At 39.1% G+C, this 20,756-nt stretch overlaps 1 protein-coding gene across 1 annotated transcript in view; it reads right to left on the bottom strand.

Moving 5' to 3' along the window:
- WDR19 (WD repeat domain 19) overlaps positions 1 to 20,756 on the bottom strand; it is a 52,120-nt gene that overhangs the window by 16,122 nt on the left and 15,242 nt on the right. Inside the window, exons 13-27 of the mRNA XM_081958944.1 lie at positions 20,000 to 20,106; positions 19,092 to 19,214; positions 17,935 to 18,084; positions 14,298 to 14,445; positions 12,099 to 12,303; positions 11,847 to 12,006; positions 10,986 to 11,096; positions 10,753 to 10,862; positions 9,246 to 9,303; positions 8,015 to 8,161; positions 7,291 to 7,373; positions 6,096 to 6,179; positions 4,583 to 4,729; positions 2,615 to 2,739; positions 1,357 to 1,469 (exon numbers count right to left, since the gene is read on the bottom strand). Of these exons, the coding sequence (XP_081815070.1) occupies positions 1,357 to 1,469; positions 2,615 to 2,739; positions 4,583 to 4,729; positions 6,096 to 6,179; positions 7,291 to 7,373; positions 8,015 to 8,161; positions 9,246 to 9,303; positions 10,753 to 10,862; positions 10,986 to 11,096; positions 11,847 to 12,006; positions 12,099 to 12,303; positions 14,298 to 14,445; positions 17,935 to 18,084; positions 19,092 to 19,214; positions 20,000 to 20,106 (1,871 nt within the window). The remainder of the gene's footprint in view (positions 1 to 1,356; positions 1,470 to 2,614; positions 2,740 to 4,582; positions 4,730 to 6,095; positions 6,180 to 7,290; positions 7,374 to 8,014; positions 8,162 to 9,245; positions 9,304 to 10,752; positions 10,863 to 10,985; positions 11,097 to 11,846; positions 12,007 to 12,098; positions 12,304 to 14,297; positions 14,446 to 17,934; positions 18,085 to 19,091; positions 19,215 to 19,999; positions 20,107 to 20,756) is intronic.

Raw genomic sequence — 20,756 nt, 5'->3', positions numbered from 1 at the left:
TTAAATGGCTAATAACTTATTTCCCCCACATCTTCCCTTCATGTGATCGGTGAATAGCAAATTAGAATAACAATAATAGAAACAAGAGATAAGATTCGCACATACTGTTTTCTACTAGAAGAAACAGACTTTTTAAATACATATATTTGTTTTGTTTTATAAACAAGAATAAAATGCAAAACAGAATAACAACAGAAAGAAAAAAACATATACAAGAAAGGGGAAAAAATGACCTAAATATCAAATAAATTTAACATTAAATATATAGAATCCACCTTAGTAGTATGCTGAGAAAAAAAGAATAAAAAATTCTCCTCCCCTTTGCATAATGGGCTACAAATATAAGGTTTTCCATCCCAATTTAACAAAAATATTGTATTAAATAAATATTCCAGGTGAGGGGATCTCTATTTGACAATCAAATCAACCCAACATCTGACCATAGTATATATGTAAAAAAAAAAAACTAGGTTATCCCAAACATTATACTAATCTTCAAATTCCTCTGTTAACCATCTGTTTTAATATTTAACCTGTAGAAAGAAACATTTTGATGAAAAGGTGTCACATACATTGCTTCAAATTTCATATCAACTCTCATTCTTAAAATCTGCATCAAAATCCAATCCGATCATCTGGCAAAATATTTATGGTGTTGGAAGTGATTCGTTTACAAGACAGGTATGTCTAAGAGTGAAGGAAGGGATGACATTTGAGTCATAGGTAGTCCTTGACTAATGACCATAACTAAGCCCAACATTTCCTCTGCTAAGCAAGACACCTAAGTGAGTTCTGTCCCATTTTACGACCTTGCTTGCCGCAGTTGTTAAATTAGTTACACAGTTGTTAAGTGAATCTGGCTTCCCCATTGACTCTGCTTATCAGAAGGTTGCAAAAGGGGAACACGTAACATGAGGATAGTCGAGGACTATCTATGTAGCTGAAGAAAGAAGTTGCCTACTGATTCATATTTCTATTTAGCGCACTGAAAACTGACACCCGGAAATAACTATCTCTCCCCACCCATTCCCTGTTTGATGAATTTTCTGGAGAGGCACAGAAAGACCAAACAGGAATTAAAGAGAATTAAAGACAAAACAAGAATTAAAGAGCCCTAGTGGCACAGTGGTTAGAATGCAGGTTTACAGGCTAATTCTGCCCACTGTCAGCAATTCGAATCTCACCAGGCTCCAGGTTGACTCAGACTTCCATCCTTCCGAGGTCGGTAAAATGAGGACCCAGATTGTAGGGGTCAATTGACTGACTCTGTAAACTGCTTAGAGGGGGCTGTAAAAGCGCTATGAAGCGGTATACATAAGCCTAAGTGCTATTGGTATTGTTTAAAGTTGTACTAACCCTGGAATATTGACCACAGAGTAGGAAGAATTTGCCAGCCTGAAAATGCTTCTTTTCTCCCTCAAAATATAAGGCGATGCTTTGGTAATCGTCGTTAGTGGTTTCCTCAGAACCTGGAATGGGAAGGAAGCACCAAGAACATTACTCTTTCTTCCTGTGAGTGGAGCAGCTACCCACTAAGCGAGGTTTGCAATGTCTTACACACACCAATTCCATCTCCTGGGCTCTGAAAATATGCTCTTGGACATTTCACAAGGGATTAGAATTATTTGGAAAGGTTGAAAAAATTAAACCAAGTCTCCAATCATTAATAAAGAATACTTTGCAAAAAAATGTGTAGGAACCACTAACTTTACAATTTCTACCGTACTGCAATAGGATAGAATTTACCAAATAATAATTTAATGAAAATACTTAAGGAGTAAGTTGTACTGTGCTTCCTAACAAACTGTTTGGAATTAACAAAATGTTACACCTCATTGAAATTGCCTGCATTTAAAAGGTTCCTGAATAAATGTTGAACAGCAACATCCTAATGCCATGCAGTCGTTAAAAGCTAATTTACTACTAAAAACTTGAACAAGCCGCATCTGCAACAAACTGTGACGATGCCAACACGACAAATGTACAATGACATCATCACATAAATGTTGTCAGCCCATGCCAGGGTCTCAGTAGCTCATGCGACAATGACACTGTTGTGGCTGTGTTGCAAACTGTTGCAAGTCACCTAGAGTAGCCCCCACGGCGAGATAGACAGCAACTCAAGTTAACCAATAAATAAACTTGTTCCTCTTGCTTCTTCTACCTGCTCTGTAGAATTACCGTATTTTTCGGAGAATAAGACGCACCGGTGTATAAGACGCACCAAGATTTCGAAAAGGTAAGTAAGAAAAACAAGTTTTTGTCCTCCCCAGCCCCCAGAAGAGCTATGCAGGCTTCCACAGGGCTGGGGGAAGGCAAAAACACCCCCGTTTTTTTGCAAAAAATGGGTTGAAAAGGGACTGTTTTTTGCAAATATGGGGGCATTTTTACCTTCCCTCAGCCCTGCTAAAGCCTGCAGAGTACTTATGGGGGCTAGGGGAAGGCAAAAATGTCTCCGTTTTTCGCAAATATGGAATGTGGGGGCTGGGTTTCAGGAGGCCAAAATGGCTGTATTCGATATATAAGACGCACCAACATTTCCACACTCTTTTAGAGGGAAAAAAGGTGTGTCTTATACGCCGAAAAATACGGTACATGAGGCTGCAATACTCACTGATGATGTCAGCATAGAGCTCCATCTTATTGTGCTGCTGAGCCAGGACGAAAGCTTCGTTGTTACACTTGGACATCACTAAAAACTGGATGGCAGACTCGTAATCACCCAGCTGCAGAAAGAATCTAAGAAGAATAAAGGCTTCGTTATGTTTTTTTAAAAGGAAAAGTGAACAGAATCCCAAAGCTTTATGTTCCTAAGCAGGCAAGAACAATTCAAAACAGGAATGCGCAAACCTGAACACAAAAATAACTGCCACAGAAGAATTTTCTCATTCCCCAAATTATCGTTTTTATTTTTATTTATATTTATTATTATTATTATTATTATTATTATTATTATTATTATTATTATTATTATTATTATTATTATTATTATTATTATTATTATTATTATTATTATTATTATTATTATTTATTAATTATCAATTATCGATTATCAATTATCAATTATCAATTTATTATTATTAAATTGATGTTAACACCTCTAGAGCTGTTCAGGATTCCGCAATCTTCTCATTCCCCAAATTACCGTTTTTATTTTTATTATTGTTATTATTATTAATAATAACAATAACAATAACAACAATAATAATAATAACAATAACAATAATAATAATAATAAATTTATTATTATTAATTTATTATTATTAAATTGATGTTAACACCTCTAGAGGCTGTCCAGGATTCCGCAATTTAAGACATGCATACCTTGCAAATTATCTCTCTATTTAAAAAAACCCATAGAGGAATACTCTTGTTTCCAAAGTATGCTGACAGCAAGAACTCACAACATAATTAGCAGCAAAGTCAGCTAAAGATTCATAGGTTAATTGCTTTTTAGCTTGCGTAAATGGCAATCACACCAAGTTCAATTATACCCGATATATTTCTCAACAGAGAGGGGAAAAAATATACCACTGGGCTGTGCTTAAATACGAATTTAGGTTGCCCTCCCCTAAAGCATCCCGTGCACAAATATGGCAGCCGGAAAAACGATGATGAAAGCTAAGTGGATACCAGTTGTGAATGTGTTGATTGTTCTAAAAATGCAAAGCTCTGCGTTCTGTAGACTGGAGTGTTGAACCATCTTTCCAGGGACATCTGTTATGTCCAAAAAAGTCAGGAAGATAGCAGTGACTATGAGAATAACGTCCCGCTCCTTTTTGAAAAGCTCTATGATGTCAAAAAAAAGCAGGAAATTGACTTTGTGGTCACAGCCCCCAATTTGGACTTTTAGACACTCAGACTCACACAAGACACATACTTAGGGAGATTCGATTAATCCTGAAAATTATTCCTGCAACATTAGGAAATAAATATGTTGGGCTTTTTCTGGAAAACCAGAGTGATGATCTTACAGAAAACACGTGGTGACATTTACCAGAAGATATTTTAAGCATGGGAGTTAAAGACGACATTAGAAACTTAAGCTGACTCCATCTTAACTCCCTGGAAATGTAAGGTAGGGAAAGGAGAACACAGTTTTCCTTCCTTTCTTCCTTCCTTCCTTCCCTCTTTCCCTCTGTCTCTCCTTCCTTCTTTTCCTTCCTTCCCTCTCTCCTGTCTCTCCTTCCTCCCTCCCTCCTTTGTCTCTCTCCTTCCTTCATCCATTATTCAGCTTCCTCCATTATTCATTAAGAAGCTTCTTGGATTAGAAGCGAAACGTCTTCAAAGAAAAAAAAACGAAGTCCAATTGCCTCTTGAAAAAGCCCGTTTGGGACAGACATGTCCTGGATGACTGAGAGTATCCATATATATTCATTCATCCATTCATTCCATTCATCCATTCATTCCATTCATTCAAGTCAGTCTAATGTATCTCAACAGATTTAATTTGGTTGTATTCCTAAATCTACTAAATCGTTCATTAATATATTCCTAGATCTATTAAATTATTAAAGAATGCACTCAATTCTTTAATGATTTCAGAGATCGTTAAATAATAACTAAATTATCATTCGATTACCTGGCTACCATCTTGGCTCCTTCAAGAGACTGGGTTTCCCGGACGATGCTTACAGCTTTTTCTGGATCATTCAGGTGATCCAAATACAACCGGATCACGTTGTCCCACTGCTTAGCGTTTTCGTAGGCCAAAACAGCTTCTTTGTATCTAGAGGACGTATCATCGGGCATTAGTGTAAGTTCAACTGTGGCATGGGAATTTTAAGGCTAATTTTAAATTAAATGTGTAAAAATATGGTCATTAAATAATTGTAATGGCACGTAGCCTTGGGAGACGGGGCAAAGGGATGCTGCATGGGGAACAGACAAACAAGAGAGCACGAGCCTGCAGCGGAACAAGAGATCCTTAACATCTCAAGTTATAAAAGAGACAGTGTGAGAACTGTATTTTTAGACCTGCAAGATTCTGCTACTGTTGTTCTTACAATAAAGTAGATTTATCTTAACTTTTGTTCCCTGTTTGTCTACCTCAGGGGTGTCCAAACTTGGCAACTTTAAGACTTGTGGACATCAACTCCCAGAATTCCCCAGCCAGCAGAGCAGAGCTGGCTGGGGAATTCTGGGAGTTGAAGTCCACAAGTCTTAAAGTTGCCAAATTTGGACACCCCTGGTCTACCTGGTAAGGCTGCCAATAAGCACATAGTTCATTGCCCTGGTTGACAGAGTTATAAATAACACTCTTCGTCACATTGAGTAGTTATGTCCAGTAATTTGCATTAAGTCATAATCACTTTTGCATCTTAAAATCTTATTGGGTGTTATTTTGCAGCTGTTCAGACAGCATCTTAAATTAAGGTCTAATGCAATATGAATAAGCTTTAACTGGGCTTTATATATTTGCCACAGTTTCTCAACATCAAACAGTACAATAATAATAAAAGGAGAATATTTGTAGCACAAGGTTGAAATAAGGAGCCCTTGGTGCTTCCTGAAGTTGGTTGCTTTTACTGAAGACATTTCATTATCCAACTAAATAACTTCTTCAGTGCTAGTTGGTTAATCTGGTTATCTTGGTTGGTTAATCTTGGTTATCTTAGTTGGTTAATCTTGGTTATCTGCAAGAAAACAGCCAAGTTCAGAGAGCACCAAGGACCTCTCAGTTCAGAATAAGGAGGAGGAGGGGAGGGAGGAGGAAATGATCTTGTGGGACTTTCGAATACAGACAGATCATCATTTGGAACACAACACGCCAGATATCACAGCTGTCAAAAACTGAAATGTACAATTGATTGATATCGCTGTACCAGAGTCGAAGAAAAAGAACTGGGAAAAAATCACTTGGCCATCGAGGTGGTGGCGTAGGAGAAAAAACCCAGCCCTTCTGTATGTTGTGTTGCTGCATTTGTGCCCAAGGAAGGCAGAGTTTCAACCACAATGTGGTGCTCATTGATCTTCTAAAAGGAGTAAAAACCTGTGGATGTTGTGGCTGCACATCTAATCCCACTGAGCGTAGCTAGGCTTCCTGACTGCTGGCGTAGCAAACATATTGGAACATTAACTCTAGGAAGGTGTACCTGCCATCTGCTTCCTTTGCTTTGGCATACTGGAGGTGTATTTTTGGAGAAGACACATGCTGAAGCAGCTCACCAACTTTGGTCCTAAACAACAGGAATAAATTGTATTTTTTTAAGTGAAATTAAGTAGGCACATTTCCCCATTCATTGCATCGGATCAAGCATAAAGATAATTTGCTTAATTACATTACGAGTTTCAAAACTTTATTTTTAATGTTGCAACAATTTTATTAATTTAGGATATAACATACGGAAAAAAATACAAAAGACTCAAAACTTTAAAGGTGACCTTGAAATGAATTTGACTTCTCGTTTAGATACAGGTAGTCCTTGAGTTACAGTTTTGAAGTGCCAAAAAAAGTCACTTTTTTCAAACATACAACTGTTGTAGCATATCTGTGGTCACGTAATCAAAATTCGGACACTTGGCAACTGACTCGTATTTATGACGGTTGCAGTGTCCTGGGGTCATGTCATGTCCTTTCGCGACCTTTTGATGAACAAAGTCAATTGGGGAAGCCAGATTCCCTTAAGAACTGTTTTAATAATTTAACAACTGCAGTGGTTCACTTAACAACTATGGTGGGAAAGTTCGTAAAATGGGGCAAAACTCACTTAACAAATATCTCGCTTAGCAGCAGATATTTTGGGCTCAGTTCTGGTCATAATTCAAGGATTATCTGAATCAGACATTACTCCAACAACTTATTTCAATGGGATTTTAAAACAGTACAAAATAGTTAGCATCATTGTGGGTCTTAACGCAATAATGCCATGGAACATGTGTGCCTCTCATCAAGAGGTATTTATCATGAGTTTTAGAATTCTTGGTTACGAAATGCCTATTTTGAAAAATCATTGTTACTGTAGAGACATTTATTTATTTTGTTATGTATCACCCAGATAACAATAGTTACTGAGAAACTGATCATCAAATAAATAAATATGAATAATAAAGCCCCAGTCTGGGCCAGACATTATTCCAGTTTTATACCTTGAACCTCTTCAGAACTTCTGGGATAAAAATAAATAAAATAAAAATAAAATAAGAGTGCTCCAAGGCCACTAATTCAATCCCTGAGCCTGTAAATCTGCTGCAAATGAATTGCACGACACAAGAGAATTAGCATATTCTAAAGTATTCATGGTATGAAAGGCAAATAACAATAATCTGCAATTACAAAATAACACTTACCAGTTTTTGCATCGTATGTATACCGAAGCTGCTTTGTCGAAATATTGTCCTTTTTCATAAAGCTGGGCAGCTTCTGAAAATTGCTAAGATATATAAAAAATAATAATACAGATGTTCAGCTTAGCATAATTCATTTTGTGAAAATTTTCTTAGTCTACAGCTGAAGTGGGGAACTATGGTCCTTTTAACATTTGTGGACTTCAACTCCCAGAATCCCTGAGCCAGCCATGAATTCTGGGACTTGAAGTCCACAAGTCATAAAAGGACCAAGTTCCCATGCTAGCTCAGGAATTCTGGGAGTTGAAGTCCACAAGTCATAAAGGGGCCATAGTCCCCCCCCCCCCAGTCTACAGAGAGTGCTCCACTTGAAATTCATTTAGCGACCATTTAGAGTTACAACGGCACTGAAAAAGTGACTTTTTACTGTTCTTCTGACTTGCGACAAATTGCAGGATCCCCAGTGTCACATGATCAAAATTTGGGCATTTGGAAACTCGCTCATGTTTATGATGATTGCAGGGGGTCACATGATCCCTTTTTGCAAACTTCCCCATCAGTGGGGAAGCTGGATTCACTTAACAACCATTTTACTGGCTAAAAAACTGCTGTGATTCACTTAAAAACTATGGCAACCAAGGGCGTAAAATGGGACAAAATTCACTGTCTCGCTTAGCAACCAAAATGATAAAACGAGGAATATTTGTGGTATCCTTTATTAGCTTACTTTCATGCTCTCCAGAATAGCCCCGCAGTCCTTTTTTAACGTTCGGCTAGGATGCTTGATGGCTTGGTTAACGCCGCGCCGAATGTCTCCCATGCGAATCGCCATCTGCGCGACTCCAGCCAGGCAGGCCTCATCGTGCTCTTGGAACTGACAATCAAGAGAAAGACAGAAAAATCGCAAACGGAGCCAAAAAGCACCATTTTAAAAAACGTCCTGTAAAATATAGAGCCGTACGAGTAGTCCTTGACTTACAACAGTGTGTTTCGTGACCGTTACAACGGGATTGAAAAAAGTGACTCACAACCAGTTTCACCCTTATGACCGTTGCAGCCTCATCCTTCCCTCCCCACAGTCATGTGATTTACATTTGGATGCTTGACATCTGACTCACGTTTATGACGATTGCAACATCCTATGGTCGCGAGATCCCTTTTGCGACCTTCGGGCAAGCAAAGTCAATGTGGAAGTCAGATTCACTTAACAACCCTGTTACTAACTTAACAACGGCAAGGATTCACTTAACAACTGTGGCGAGAATGGTCGTAAAATGGGGCAAAATTCACTTAAGAATCATCTCGCTGAGTAAGAGCAATGTTGGGCCTGTATTAAAGATTAGCACTTAACTCACTTCAGAATTATATACAGTATTCTACTTCACCTTCAAAATTGTATTGGTTCAAGTACATTTGTTCACACTGGATATAAATAACACCAATTCTGAAACACACCTACTAAAGAAAGACTATTTTGTTTCTCGTGGAAAGAGGCCTCAACAAAATAATTATTCTAAAAATCACTATTTGTAAAAATAGTGCTATGAAGTACGGTTGAATCTGTGTAAGAACACACTTATTTTCTTTGACAAATGGTGATAATAGTGTTTAGGTCAGGGGTGTGCAAACTTGGCAACTTTAAGACTTGTGGACTTCAACTCCCAGAATTCCCCAGCCAGCAGAGCTGGCTGGGGAATTCTGGGAGTTGAAGTCCACAAGTCTTAAAGTTGCCAAGTTTGCACACCCCTGGTTTAAGTAAAAAATATATATCCAGAAATCATAAGATTTTATGCACTTGCAAATATTTAACAGAGTTTGCTTCAATATTCACAGCTCAGTTGACCAAGTTTTCTAATGTAGCCAAGGCACAATCAATTTTTAAATTATTTGAGATCCTAAAGTTAATATAATTAGACATGTGAATATCCACCCTGAAGCCCTCACCAAGAGGGGATTACCTTATTGTTGCCTGTGAGTCCTTTTTCATAATGGGCCAAAGCATTCACGTAATCACCCCTAAAATTAAAAGTCAGCCACATTTAGAATCTTCTGAAAGGTTACAAAACAAGGAAGACGTTGAAAGAGATTATGGCAAGAGCGTTTGGAAAGACCCCCAGCGACAGGAGTAAAACTCGGAAAGTGGTCTTTGTGTTTATGCTGGTGTGATGTTGTTGATGTGCTTTGTGGCTTGAAGTAGGAAAGATGTAACACACCAAACTATTGAATGTTGCATCACATACAAATATACATCCCTCTCTTTCGTGGGTATAATGCAGGAGTCTGTGGCCTATTTGGAACTAGGCCACGTGAGAAGCGGCCCGATGCACATGTGCAATTCTATTCATGTGAGAGCAGACCGGCGGGCGGTGCACACACAGTTTCATTCATGTGAGTGCCGGCCCACTATTCCCATGGCCCGGTTCCTCTCTCCCCTTCCCACCCCCAGCTGGGCTGCTAAGCCACAAAGGTTTGGGACCGCTCGTATAACGGACACATATCAAGGGAGCCTGATGTCTGAGTATTTCCCTGGCATTTGCAGTCATTATACACAGGAGATGTGGTCCTGATTACCGAGTGATTCAGTGGCCTAGAGGTGGAGCTCTCGCCTCTCAACATCCTTGCTGCAGCTTGAAATGTTCTCAAAATTAGCTGAGGCAGCAGCGTGCGCTTAAAATCAAACAAATCAAGCGGCTTGGGCTTCTTAGAGCTCTGCCGCACGCCGCCCCGCTGAAATGAGGCCGTTCTTTGCTTTACTGGGCAAATCTGCCTCCACCCGGCTTCGATAGTCAATTCCGGCAAATTAAACGTCGCTGCGCTCTGTGGCGGAGAGCTCCTGCGCTGGGAGAAGACTGGAAGTCTGACTAGTGGAGTTCTTGAAGCTCACAGTTCAGTTCGAATTCGATCCAAGGTAGAGGCAGATGTTTCTCTCTCTGGCCATGATGAGAATGTATCTGAATAAAACTCAGCACTGGCGACAGGAAGAGCATCTGGCCAGTAAACCCCCAGCTCCATTCAGTAGTCCAGACTCCACCCCGCAAGGGATTATGGGGTCATTAAAAGAGGAGGATGTGGCACTGACTACCAACAAGGCTGGCTTCCCCCCCCCCCCAAAAAAAAAGGTTGGATCCATTCATGGAAGTTTTGAGGATGGAAGTGACTGACAATGAAAGCGCTTTGCCCATAACTCCAATGGGCTTCTTTGTGCTGCTGGTTGGCCATTTTGAGAACAGACTGCTGGGCTAGATGGGCCAGGGGTCCACTCCAGTCTCTCTCTCTCTCTCTAAGAAATATCCTATTTGCAGGAATCGAGAACTGCCTCAGTCTTGACACCATAAAGATATTAAACAAATGCGAGGCTTTCTAATTCGAGACTCTTGAAAACAGATTCTTATGGTTAATTCAACCATATAACAATCAAAATTTGTTATGTATCAAATATATTTAGCCACTTCAGAGAGAACATACGTGAATTCCAGCTGCACAGCATACTCCTTGGAGATGAAGGGGATCTGATCCGGTGCCAAACGTTTAGCCAGCTGAAGGGCACTATCCCACTGTTGCAAATCTCTCCTCATCTAATGTCACAAATAGTACAGATTTTAACCAATTACAACTACCTTTCCCCAAGCAATACAGTGTATTTGTTTAAAGGGGGGAGGGATGACCTCCAGTGAAATATCGGGTGGTTAAGCTTTTACCTCAAGCGCGGCAGTGGGAGAAGAAGATGCCAGATACAAATCCTGAGCTAAGTTAAAATTATTGGTGTACATGGCAAGATGTCCCGCTAAAAGATTGTGTTCTTCTATGCCCTGAAAAAGAAGACGTGGGCAGCTCTCAAATTTTATTAAAACGAATGTAGTTCTGTGGTTAATTACTGTTACGTAGAAGTAAAATAAACAACAACTAATGAAATAGAGAAAACAGTATCTTGTGAGTTGCGTGCCAGCGAGACAAGTGGCATGTAAAGGGAAGGGAAAAGAAGTAAGAGAGGGGAGGGGAGGGGAGAGAAGAGGAGACTCAAATATAATTTTTCAAAAGGCACCGAGACTGTTTTTTCTTTGATGAAGAAGAAGATGTTTCGCTTCTCATCCAAGAAGCTTCATGGGTACTGACAAGATGGTGGGAGCTAGAACCGATAAAGCTTCTTGGATGAGAAGTGAAATATCTTCTTCTTCCTCAAAGAAAAAAAACAGCATAAAGTGAAGAAATGCACTGGATGAGAATGATGGACCGAATCTCTATCTGGTGCAGATATAGCTCAATAAAAAAACCAATACATACAGGGAATCGTCACATTAAAAGATTTAGCATTTTGAGAATATTTGAGCTTTGCTCGGTGGACGTTATTTTCAGCACAATGTCTCCAGATTTATTTTTAATTGCTAAATGATCTCCTAAGGGCATTTTTCAAAATTTTTAAAAACTTTGCACTTGGGCTGGGCAGCAAATGGTGCTAATTTACTGCCCAGCCCAAGCGCAAAGTTTTTAAAAATTTGAATTAAACGATTTTTTTTAAAAAAAAGACAGAATTGTCAATACTTAACCACAGAAATCCATACCTTGATTTGCTCTAAGGACGTAACCATTCCAACGTTTCTGTTTGTCCTGTACACCCGTATTGCAAATTCTATTTCCATGTGATGAAGGCAGGCCTCGCCTAGCTCATTCCAACTGGACACTTGATTCAGAGCTTTGCATATCTCCCAAGCCTCGGAAAACCTAGTTCGGGTAACATTAAAACTTAACGACGAGGCTGAGGCCACCTCCGTACACTTGAAAATATTCCACGCTGCAATCAAGGGGTGACTCACCTTTTCAAAAGTAACGTCTGGCTTAGCATTTGTTTCAATTCATCGCAGCTCTGGTCTTTTAGAATGCCCAGAAAAGTATGTGTGTTGAGGAGGATACTGTTGGTTTTCCCACTGTGAGTCTGACAGGTTAATTCTCCATTATATAAGAGCAGAGGTTTGTGTGAATAAGGAACTTTGGTTGTTCCTGCCAAGACCACTTTAGATCCTAGGAGAGAAAATGAAATAGAATTTGCAATTTGTGTAAAATGACCTCGACACCAAAGGATTGTATTCCGAAGAAAAAGAGCATTGTTTTCGGTTTCTTACAACTAGTCTTTGCAAAACTCTATGGTAAACCCCAAAGATGCTTTTTCAAGAGGCAACTGGACTTTCTGGCTTTTCTTTGAAGTCGTTTCTATGGTAAACACACACACACACATGCACGCACACACAATGTACACATTCCTTATTGCCTAAGAATCAGTCAGGAATGAAAACCACCAATTGATAAATGCTGCTCTGTTGCTAAAAATTATATAGCCGTGAGTCCACTTGTGGTTGTTTATAAACCATGATTTATAATAATGTGTAAAGCTAGCCCCATGGTTTGGCACGGGGGTGAGCAATTAATTTTCCCAAGGAGTCCTATGAGAAACTGGGACTGTTATGGAGGGGAGCTACCACTCCCTTGCTGTCACCCCTTCGACCACCGTTGTGACAGTCAAAAGGCGAGATGTGGCCCATAGGTCATAAAATGCCCTGCTCTGGTTTAGCATAATATGTGAATCATTCAAAGAGGTGACAATGTCCACCAGAAGGCATTATGGGATTGCTTAGGTCGTAATTTGGATTCTCCGGTACAAGTAGTCAGATGTTATTCTACTGTGTCCAAACCCTCTTCCCTTAAGCTCTAAGAGCAGAGGGGCACAGATTTTAAGTCATGCTCCTAGCAAGTGGTTATAAATGATTTCCACTCCCCCTCTTTAACCCATCTCCCATAAATCATCATCTTTGTTTAACACAATCCCTTGCAGGATGGAGTCTGGGCAACTGACTGCAGCTAGCTGAGTGTTTACTCGCCAGATGCCCTTCCTGTCACCAATGCGGAGTTTTGTTCAGCAGATATATTCTCATTGTGCCCAGAGAGAGAAATATCTGCCTCTACCTAGGGTCGAACTCACAGTCTCCTGATTGTGAAGCGAGAGCTCCAGCTCTGGGTCACCGCACCACTCTAACCCATCTCCAATAAATAATACCTACTTAATAAGTAATTTTTTTTCTGCAATGGCCCCTGCTTTATGGAACATTCTTCCCTCTGAAGTGAGGTTACCCTTATCTTTTTTTACAAAGATACCACTTGCAAGTTATTGAGTTGGCTCCACTGTAATTAACAACTGCTCTTTGCCTATATAAAAGGTAAAGGTTCACCTCGCAAATACGTGCTAGTCATTCCCGACTCTAGGGGGCGATGCTCATCTCCGTTTCAAAGTCAAAGAGCCAGCGCTGTCCGAAGACGTCTCCGTGATCATGTGGCCGGCATGACTCAACGCTGAAGGCGCAGGAAACGCTGTTCCCTTCCCACCAAAGGTGGTTCCTATTTTTCTACTTGCATTTTTACGTGCTTTCGAACTGCTAGGTTGGCAGAAGCTGGGACCAGGAATGGGAGCTCACTCCATTATGGGGCGCTAGGGATTCGAACCACCGAACAGAGGTTCTGATTGACAAGCTCAGGTCTTAGCCACTGAGCCACTGCGTCCCTGCATTGCCCTATATATGTACATATACATATGTATACATATACATACACACATATATATACACACATATATATTATATACATACACATATACATGTGTGTGTGCCCGCGTGCACTCAGATACACTATACTGTATATATTTGTGCCTTTTACAATGTTACAATGTTTAATAAAATTAATATTTGTTGTATCTATTGTTTTAACTTTGCTGAATGCCAAACAACAAAATAAACGAGATCAGAAATTCTACAGTTCTTCATTGTCGCACAGAACATTATTATGATAAACAAGATACACAAACTAGCATATTATATGAGGTTTTTTCCCCTCCTCATTCCTGCACCTTTTTGTCTTTCTTCTAATCCTAATCTCTAAAGTTGTGAAATTCTGGTACTTTCTTGTTTCCTTATATTACCCTATAAAACTCTAAGGATCATTTGGAAATAACAACGCAGCTGCAATACCTTGTATGGTATCTTTATGAAACACATAAGTGTATATTTTGTTATCGTCATAGACCACAAATACACCCTTATCCAGGGGCCAGTTTTCCCACAGAATGCCTTTGATGGTTGGTTGCAAATTTGGAATTTCGAAGGCTGTATCGGTTACCTGCAAAGACAGCAAGGCAAAATTAGTTTGTAAATAAAGCCGGACATAAAAGTTTCAAGTATGTGTGCTACGTGACGACTTTTAGAGCAATGAGATGGGTATAGCTCCCGTCTCTGAGTTCACATACTTAAAAGAATTAGGGAAATATTAATCTCAGTTTACGGATCTCAATAAAAGCATCCTGGTCACAAGGCAACAGGAAGACAAACATTGTTTACAGATATAAACCAGGATTGCTTTATTTTACATTCTTATCACTTTCCATTGTTAATCTCAAATGGGGATTTCCATGTTTTGTAGTTATATTATCTGTAAACGGATATATTTTATCCAAAGTGCATTTTAACCTTATCAATTGTATTCCAACCTATAACCAAAGCCATGATATTTAACTCTATTACATCATGGTCATTTCGATGCATTATCTACATACTTTAATATGAAAGCATCATTAAATGCTTAATATCCATTTCGCGTGTATGCAGACCAAAGGTATAGATAGTCCTCGACATAGGACCACAAGAGAACCCCCTAAATTTTTGTTGCTAAGTGAGGCAATTGTTAAGTGAATTTTGCCCCATTTTACGACCTTTCTTGCCACGGCTGTTAAGTGAATCACTGCAGCTGTTAAAAGTTAGCACCATGGTTGTTAAGTGAACGTGGCTTCCCCATTGATTTTGCTTGTCAGAAGGTGGCAAAAGGGATCACATGACCACAGGATGCTGCAACTGTCATAAATACGAGTCAGTTGCTAAGTCCAGATTTTGATTACGTGACCACAGGCATGCTGCAACGGTCGTAAGTGTGAAAAACGGTCACAGGTCACTTTTATTAGTTCTGTTGTAACTTGAAACAGTCACTAAGTGAATGATTGTAAGTCAAGGACTAGCTCTATAGATCAATATCCAAAATCAGGAAATAGAGGATGTTTTTTTTATAAAGGTTTTTTTTAAATTTTCAAAACAAACACAACACATAAAATCTTCCTTCTTTACATACTGTAGAAAGTGTATCAGTTGGTTACAAAAGGCTTTCGTGCATCTTTTCCACAGTCATCAAGCATAATTCATATTGTATTTTAACTCAGATATTTATACATGTTACCATCATCATACCTCCATTTTCATTTGACTATAATTGTTTAAACGTCCTTCATCATAAAATATACCAAGATTTAATACATAACCACAGACTGGCATTTCATTTACTATTTCTAAAATCCTCCAATGACACTAAATCCTTATGTCCTATTCTAGCTAAACATCCATAATATTTAATAACAAAGTTTTCTGTCCTTCTTTCCAAATCACTGTTTACAATTTACATCCCATTTCCTTGTGTTGTACCCATACATATATATACGTTATTACCATTATCCCCCCTTTATTTGACTATATCCTGCATCATATCATTTTCCCCTAATAATCAAGACTTAACTGAATCTAACTTAATTCTTTTTTTTATTAATCTTTGTATATAATCCAAAAGAGTTTCTAATCTTCCTTTCATGGGTACCATTCAATATTCATATCCAGTTATTACTTATCATAACACTACACATTGTATACATTATTATCATTATCAATTATTTATTTAACTATATCTATTGTCACTAAATTTCACTAAGTTTAGCTAGTTTTAAATTACACTCTTCCATCTATCAACCTGTATCTTTCCAGTAGCAAAACAGTTTCATATCTTCTGCCATTTGTGGTGTTGGTCCTCTAATCATCTTCTTAATCAACTTTGTATGGACTCCTCTTAGCAACTCTTTGCTTATAGAATCTCTCACATAATTTCGATGCCCTTCTTCTGTTTCCTTAATCAGCTTATCTTGACTGTCAGTAGTGTTATCAATGATATTGCTAATAAGATTTCTCTCTTTAAATCCACAAATTCTTTTGTTTTCCCTTCTTCTGTATCTTGCCATCTGGGGTAGATTTCCCCTCCATTTAATTCCTCTTTCAGTATTCCACTCTTTCCATTTTCAGAGACAAACCAATCGCCATAAATATCAGCAATTTTAATTTCTTTATATTCATTTTCCTCTTTGATTTTTAGGATTTTAACCATCACCTTTTCCATTTGATTAGTATCTTCAACTTCTTCATCCTATTTTGCTGTTAGTTGCACTAAAACTTCCAACTTCTTCTCTATCCTCTCACGTGTATCTGATAATTTCTGTATTTCTGAGAGTCTTTTGCAGACTTAAAACTTATTTCTGCTGTTGAAATTGTGCCATTATCTCCAGCTAACAAACACTGCTACTCTAGTTTAGAAGGTTTTAACAGAATTAAGCATCACAATAACATTTCACCTTTACTTCAAAGGAACATCTATGTGCTTTTCTTTTTATCACTCTCTATAAACAAGCTGTGAGACCTTGGAGTGCCAAGCCTGAATAATCAGTGAAAAAAGTGTTTCATTTCCAATACACAAATTTCTAGCCTCCGAGTAGCAGTGTTACAATGTATTTCTTTGTTTCTTTTTGTATCTTTTATGTATTTCAAATTTTTAAAAGTCCAATTCTTAAATGAGTTAGAAAAACACCCAGAGTAATGAAAGAGGAGAATTTTAGTCCATTGATTACAAAGAGTAGTAAAAGAAAAAAAAATAGAAGAAGGAAACTTAATCCATTCGTTTTAAAAGGCTTGCATAAATTCCATCCATGAGGATAGCGTTTAAAAAGTAAGATAACCCACTGTCCAAAACCAGTCCAAATTTAATTCCATGGCTTCTTCTGTTCTCCTATTTAAATTAACTTTCAGGTTTTTTATAGGCAGTCACTTTTAAAACAATAAAAATTCCTCACCAGCTGGAAACACTTTCTCTTTCAATATCCTTCCATTTTGGAGCCGCCCCGACTTCATCAGCCAAATGGCTGGATTTTTTGTCACCGGCTTGAAGAACTTCTCTTGGATCAATCAGGGACTTTGTGATGTCCTTGAGATCTGCAAGATGTATTCTTCCTGTTCACGGTCTCTGCGGGATGGTTTAGGTCCATTTGGACCACCCAGTGGCAAAAGTATCGACTGCGATCTCAGAGCATTGAAATCGCACGTCGTGTCGTCGCAACTTCGGCTCCTCCCCTCAAATAGAGGATGTTTTTATTGATATAAAAACATTATTCTTGGTCATAAAATAAAAACTCTCGAAATAGAAAGTGTTTATTTTATGAACAGAAATAATGCACTGTTATTTAAGTATAAAAAATCGGGATAACATTGAAGCCTTTCAGGAATATTGAAACCATTATCAAATTTTTCATATAATGCTGACATAGAAATTCAGCTGCAATCTTGATCCCATAATGGGTAAATTCTATTTAGAGGAAGAAGATACATAGTTCATTGGAAAAAAAGTGTCAACAAATTTACATTATTTGTTAAAAGTCACATAAGAAGTTACTGGGGTGGAGGGAGGTAAGAGTGCAATACATGCAGAAACCAACTGAAAATATATAAGGACAAAGGAAATGGAATGACTTACAGGACAGTAAACAAACCCATCACTTTTGGCATCCACAAAAACTAATTTGGTTCCATTGGGATCTGGGAATATTTTTTTCACACCGACTGAATGCTGATATTTATTGACGTATTGCCAGTCTTCAATGTAAAAATATTGAATAAGGCCAGTCTAGGGGGAAGGAAAGGAAGGGAAAGCAAACAAATATAATAATAAGAGATGAATTTATCAAAATATAAACCATATGATTATAAATGTATCATTTGTTGTCTATATGTGACTTGTAAAAGACTTTTAATCTGAAAAATGTACTGAATTTCAAACATATACGGTACCTTTCAAGATGCGTGTGTGTGTGTATAAAATGTACACAAACACATAAAATATTATATATAGCACAGTGATGACTAACCTTTTTCCTATCGCGTGCCAAAAGCGAGGGGAGCACAGGGGGGTCGTGTGCGGACATGCCCACACCCATAATGCTATGCATGTGATCCCCTGCATGCACAACCCCTGCTCTCCCCCCTCCCCCCCACCCGCTTTTGGCCCGTGATGGACCCATTTTTCATCCTTCCCAGGCTCCAGAAGCTTTCTAGGAGGCTGGTGAGGGTGAAAACAGCCTCCCCCCGTCCCCCATGGAGGCCCCCCAGAGGCTTCCTTGAAGCCTCCGGAGCATGAAAAATGGCCCTACGGGCAAACCGGAAGTTCAGAAATGGACTTCCGGCTTGCCTGTAGGCCTGTTTTTCGCCCTCCAGAGCCTTCAGGAGGGCGAAAAACAGCCCCATGGACAACCCAGACTTCCAGTTTGTCCATAGGGCTATTTTTCGCCCTCCGGGGGCCAAAAAACAGGCCTAAGGTGAAACCGGAAGTCACTTCCAGGTTGCCTGTAGGGCCATTTTTCGCGCTCCAGAGCCTTCAGGAGACTTCCCTGAAGCTTCCGGAGGGCGAAAAACGGCATTAAAAGGAGGCCAAAGTGAGCTGGTGCTGGAGCTGTCAGGGCAACGCCTCGTGTGCCCTAACAAATGGCTCCATGTGCTACTGTGGCATGCGATAGATTCGCCATCACGGTTCTATCAGTATCACAAACTCTATGACTGCCAAAAGATGGCAATAATATACGTATCAAAACAACGCTGCTGTAATGAATGGGAGAGTGGAAACAGATCTATACTTACATCAGTACCATAGATGAGGAATTCACTCGTTAAACAATGGCACAGAATTTTACTTTTATCATCTGTATCTGGGAACAGTCTAGTCTCCCGCTCCTCTTGAGTGTTCGAAGGTTCACTTTCTATCTAAAATAATAATAAGAACTTTTGGTTTCGGAATAATAACCTAACAGGTTTTATTTATGCCTAATTTCAATTTAAGGAAATCAGAAATCAACTTAATCATCCTTTCTTTTTGTTAAAGGAAAGCACAAACTGCCCTAAAACCTTCAGATTTTTCAAACCAAACCAATTAGAGCAGGGGTGTCAAACTCAATTTCATTGAGGGCCACATCAGGGTTGTGTTTCACCTCGGGAAGGAGGGACGTGGCCAGCTTGATGTCACTCATGTCGGGGGCACCTGTGGTGGTCGAAGCGCTCTGTCAGCAAAAACAGAGCGCATTTTCGCTGACAGAGGGTTGCAGGAGGCTGCTGCAGCCAAAAACAGAGCTCAGGAGAGCCGCGTGTGGCCTTCTGGATTCCGCTTTCGCTAGCAGAGGCACCGCAGGCCGGTCCTTCGCTGTTTCCAGGGAAGTTCCGTGGGCCAGATCTAAGCACTTGGTGGGCCAGATCCAGTCCCCGGGCCTTGATTTTGACACCCCTGAATAAGAGCTATGTATTTGACCTGTAATTCTATCATTTCAACTCAAACGTTCTAGTGAATCTATCTTCTTGTTTTCTCTCCTACCACCAAATTACATTGGAAAATGTAATTTGGCTTTTTCACCTCGATTGGAATAAAAATAAATTTACTGTTGTCTGTGATATAACAGAAGTTTCTGGCTCAGTTTTCTGCTTGCAGTGTTTAAATGAGTCTGTTTATCCATACTTCATACAAACTACAGGTGATTCAAAGTTCTTAACACACTTACCATATGCAACTGGACTTTACCATCAAAAAGTGCAGCGGCATAATCAGAATTAAGACATATACTGGCTACTGTTCCCAGATATTCCATGTCCTTGAGCTTTTTTACTCCTGCAAAAAAAAATGTTTTTATACTTAAAAAAAAAAATGCAAGCAATTTAAAATACCTCTGAACCTTTGATAAGCGTAGATTGAACTTGTGAAGCTTACGACTATCTAACATCTGCGAAGATGAAATATCACAGCCTCCAGAGTGACAAATTCTGGTACAAAAGTGCAGGCAGTCCTCGGATTACAACAGTTCGCTTAGTGTCTGTTCAAAGTTACAATGGCACTGAAAAAAAAGTGACTTAAGAGCATTTTTCACCTTTACAACCATTGCACATGGCCATGTGATCAAAATTTGACCATGTGGTATAACTGACTCATATTTATGACAAATGCAATGTCCCCTTTTGCGACCACCTGACAAGCAAAGTCCAGATTTGGTTAACAAACCAGGTTACCAATTTAACAACTGCAGCGATTCACCTAAGAACTGTGGCAAGAAAGGTTGTAAAATGGGGCAAAACTCACTTAACGAACATTTCACTTCGCAATAGAAATTTGGGGCTTAATCATGGCCGTAAGTTGAGGACTACCTGTAAAAGTAAAGGTTTCCCTGTCAGTCATGTGCTCATCTCCGTTCATTGGCTGAGGGAGGCAACGTTGTCTAAAAACAATTTCCGTGATCATTTTAGCCAAGCACGAATATATACACC

Source organism: Natrix helvetica, assembly GCF_964273705.1.
Source record: "Natrix helvetica genome assembly, chromosome: 7".
In the NCBI taxonomy this organism is placed as follows: domain Eukaryota; kingdom Metazoa; phylum Chordata; class Lepidosauria; order Squamata; family Natricidae; genus Natrix; species Natrix helvetica.
This window is presented reverse-complemented; position numbering and strand designations above follow the sequence as displayed.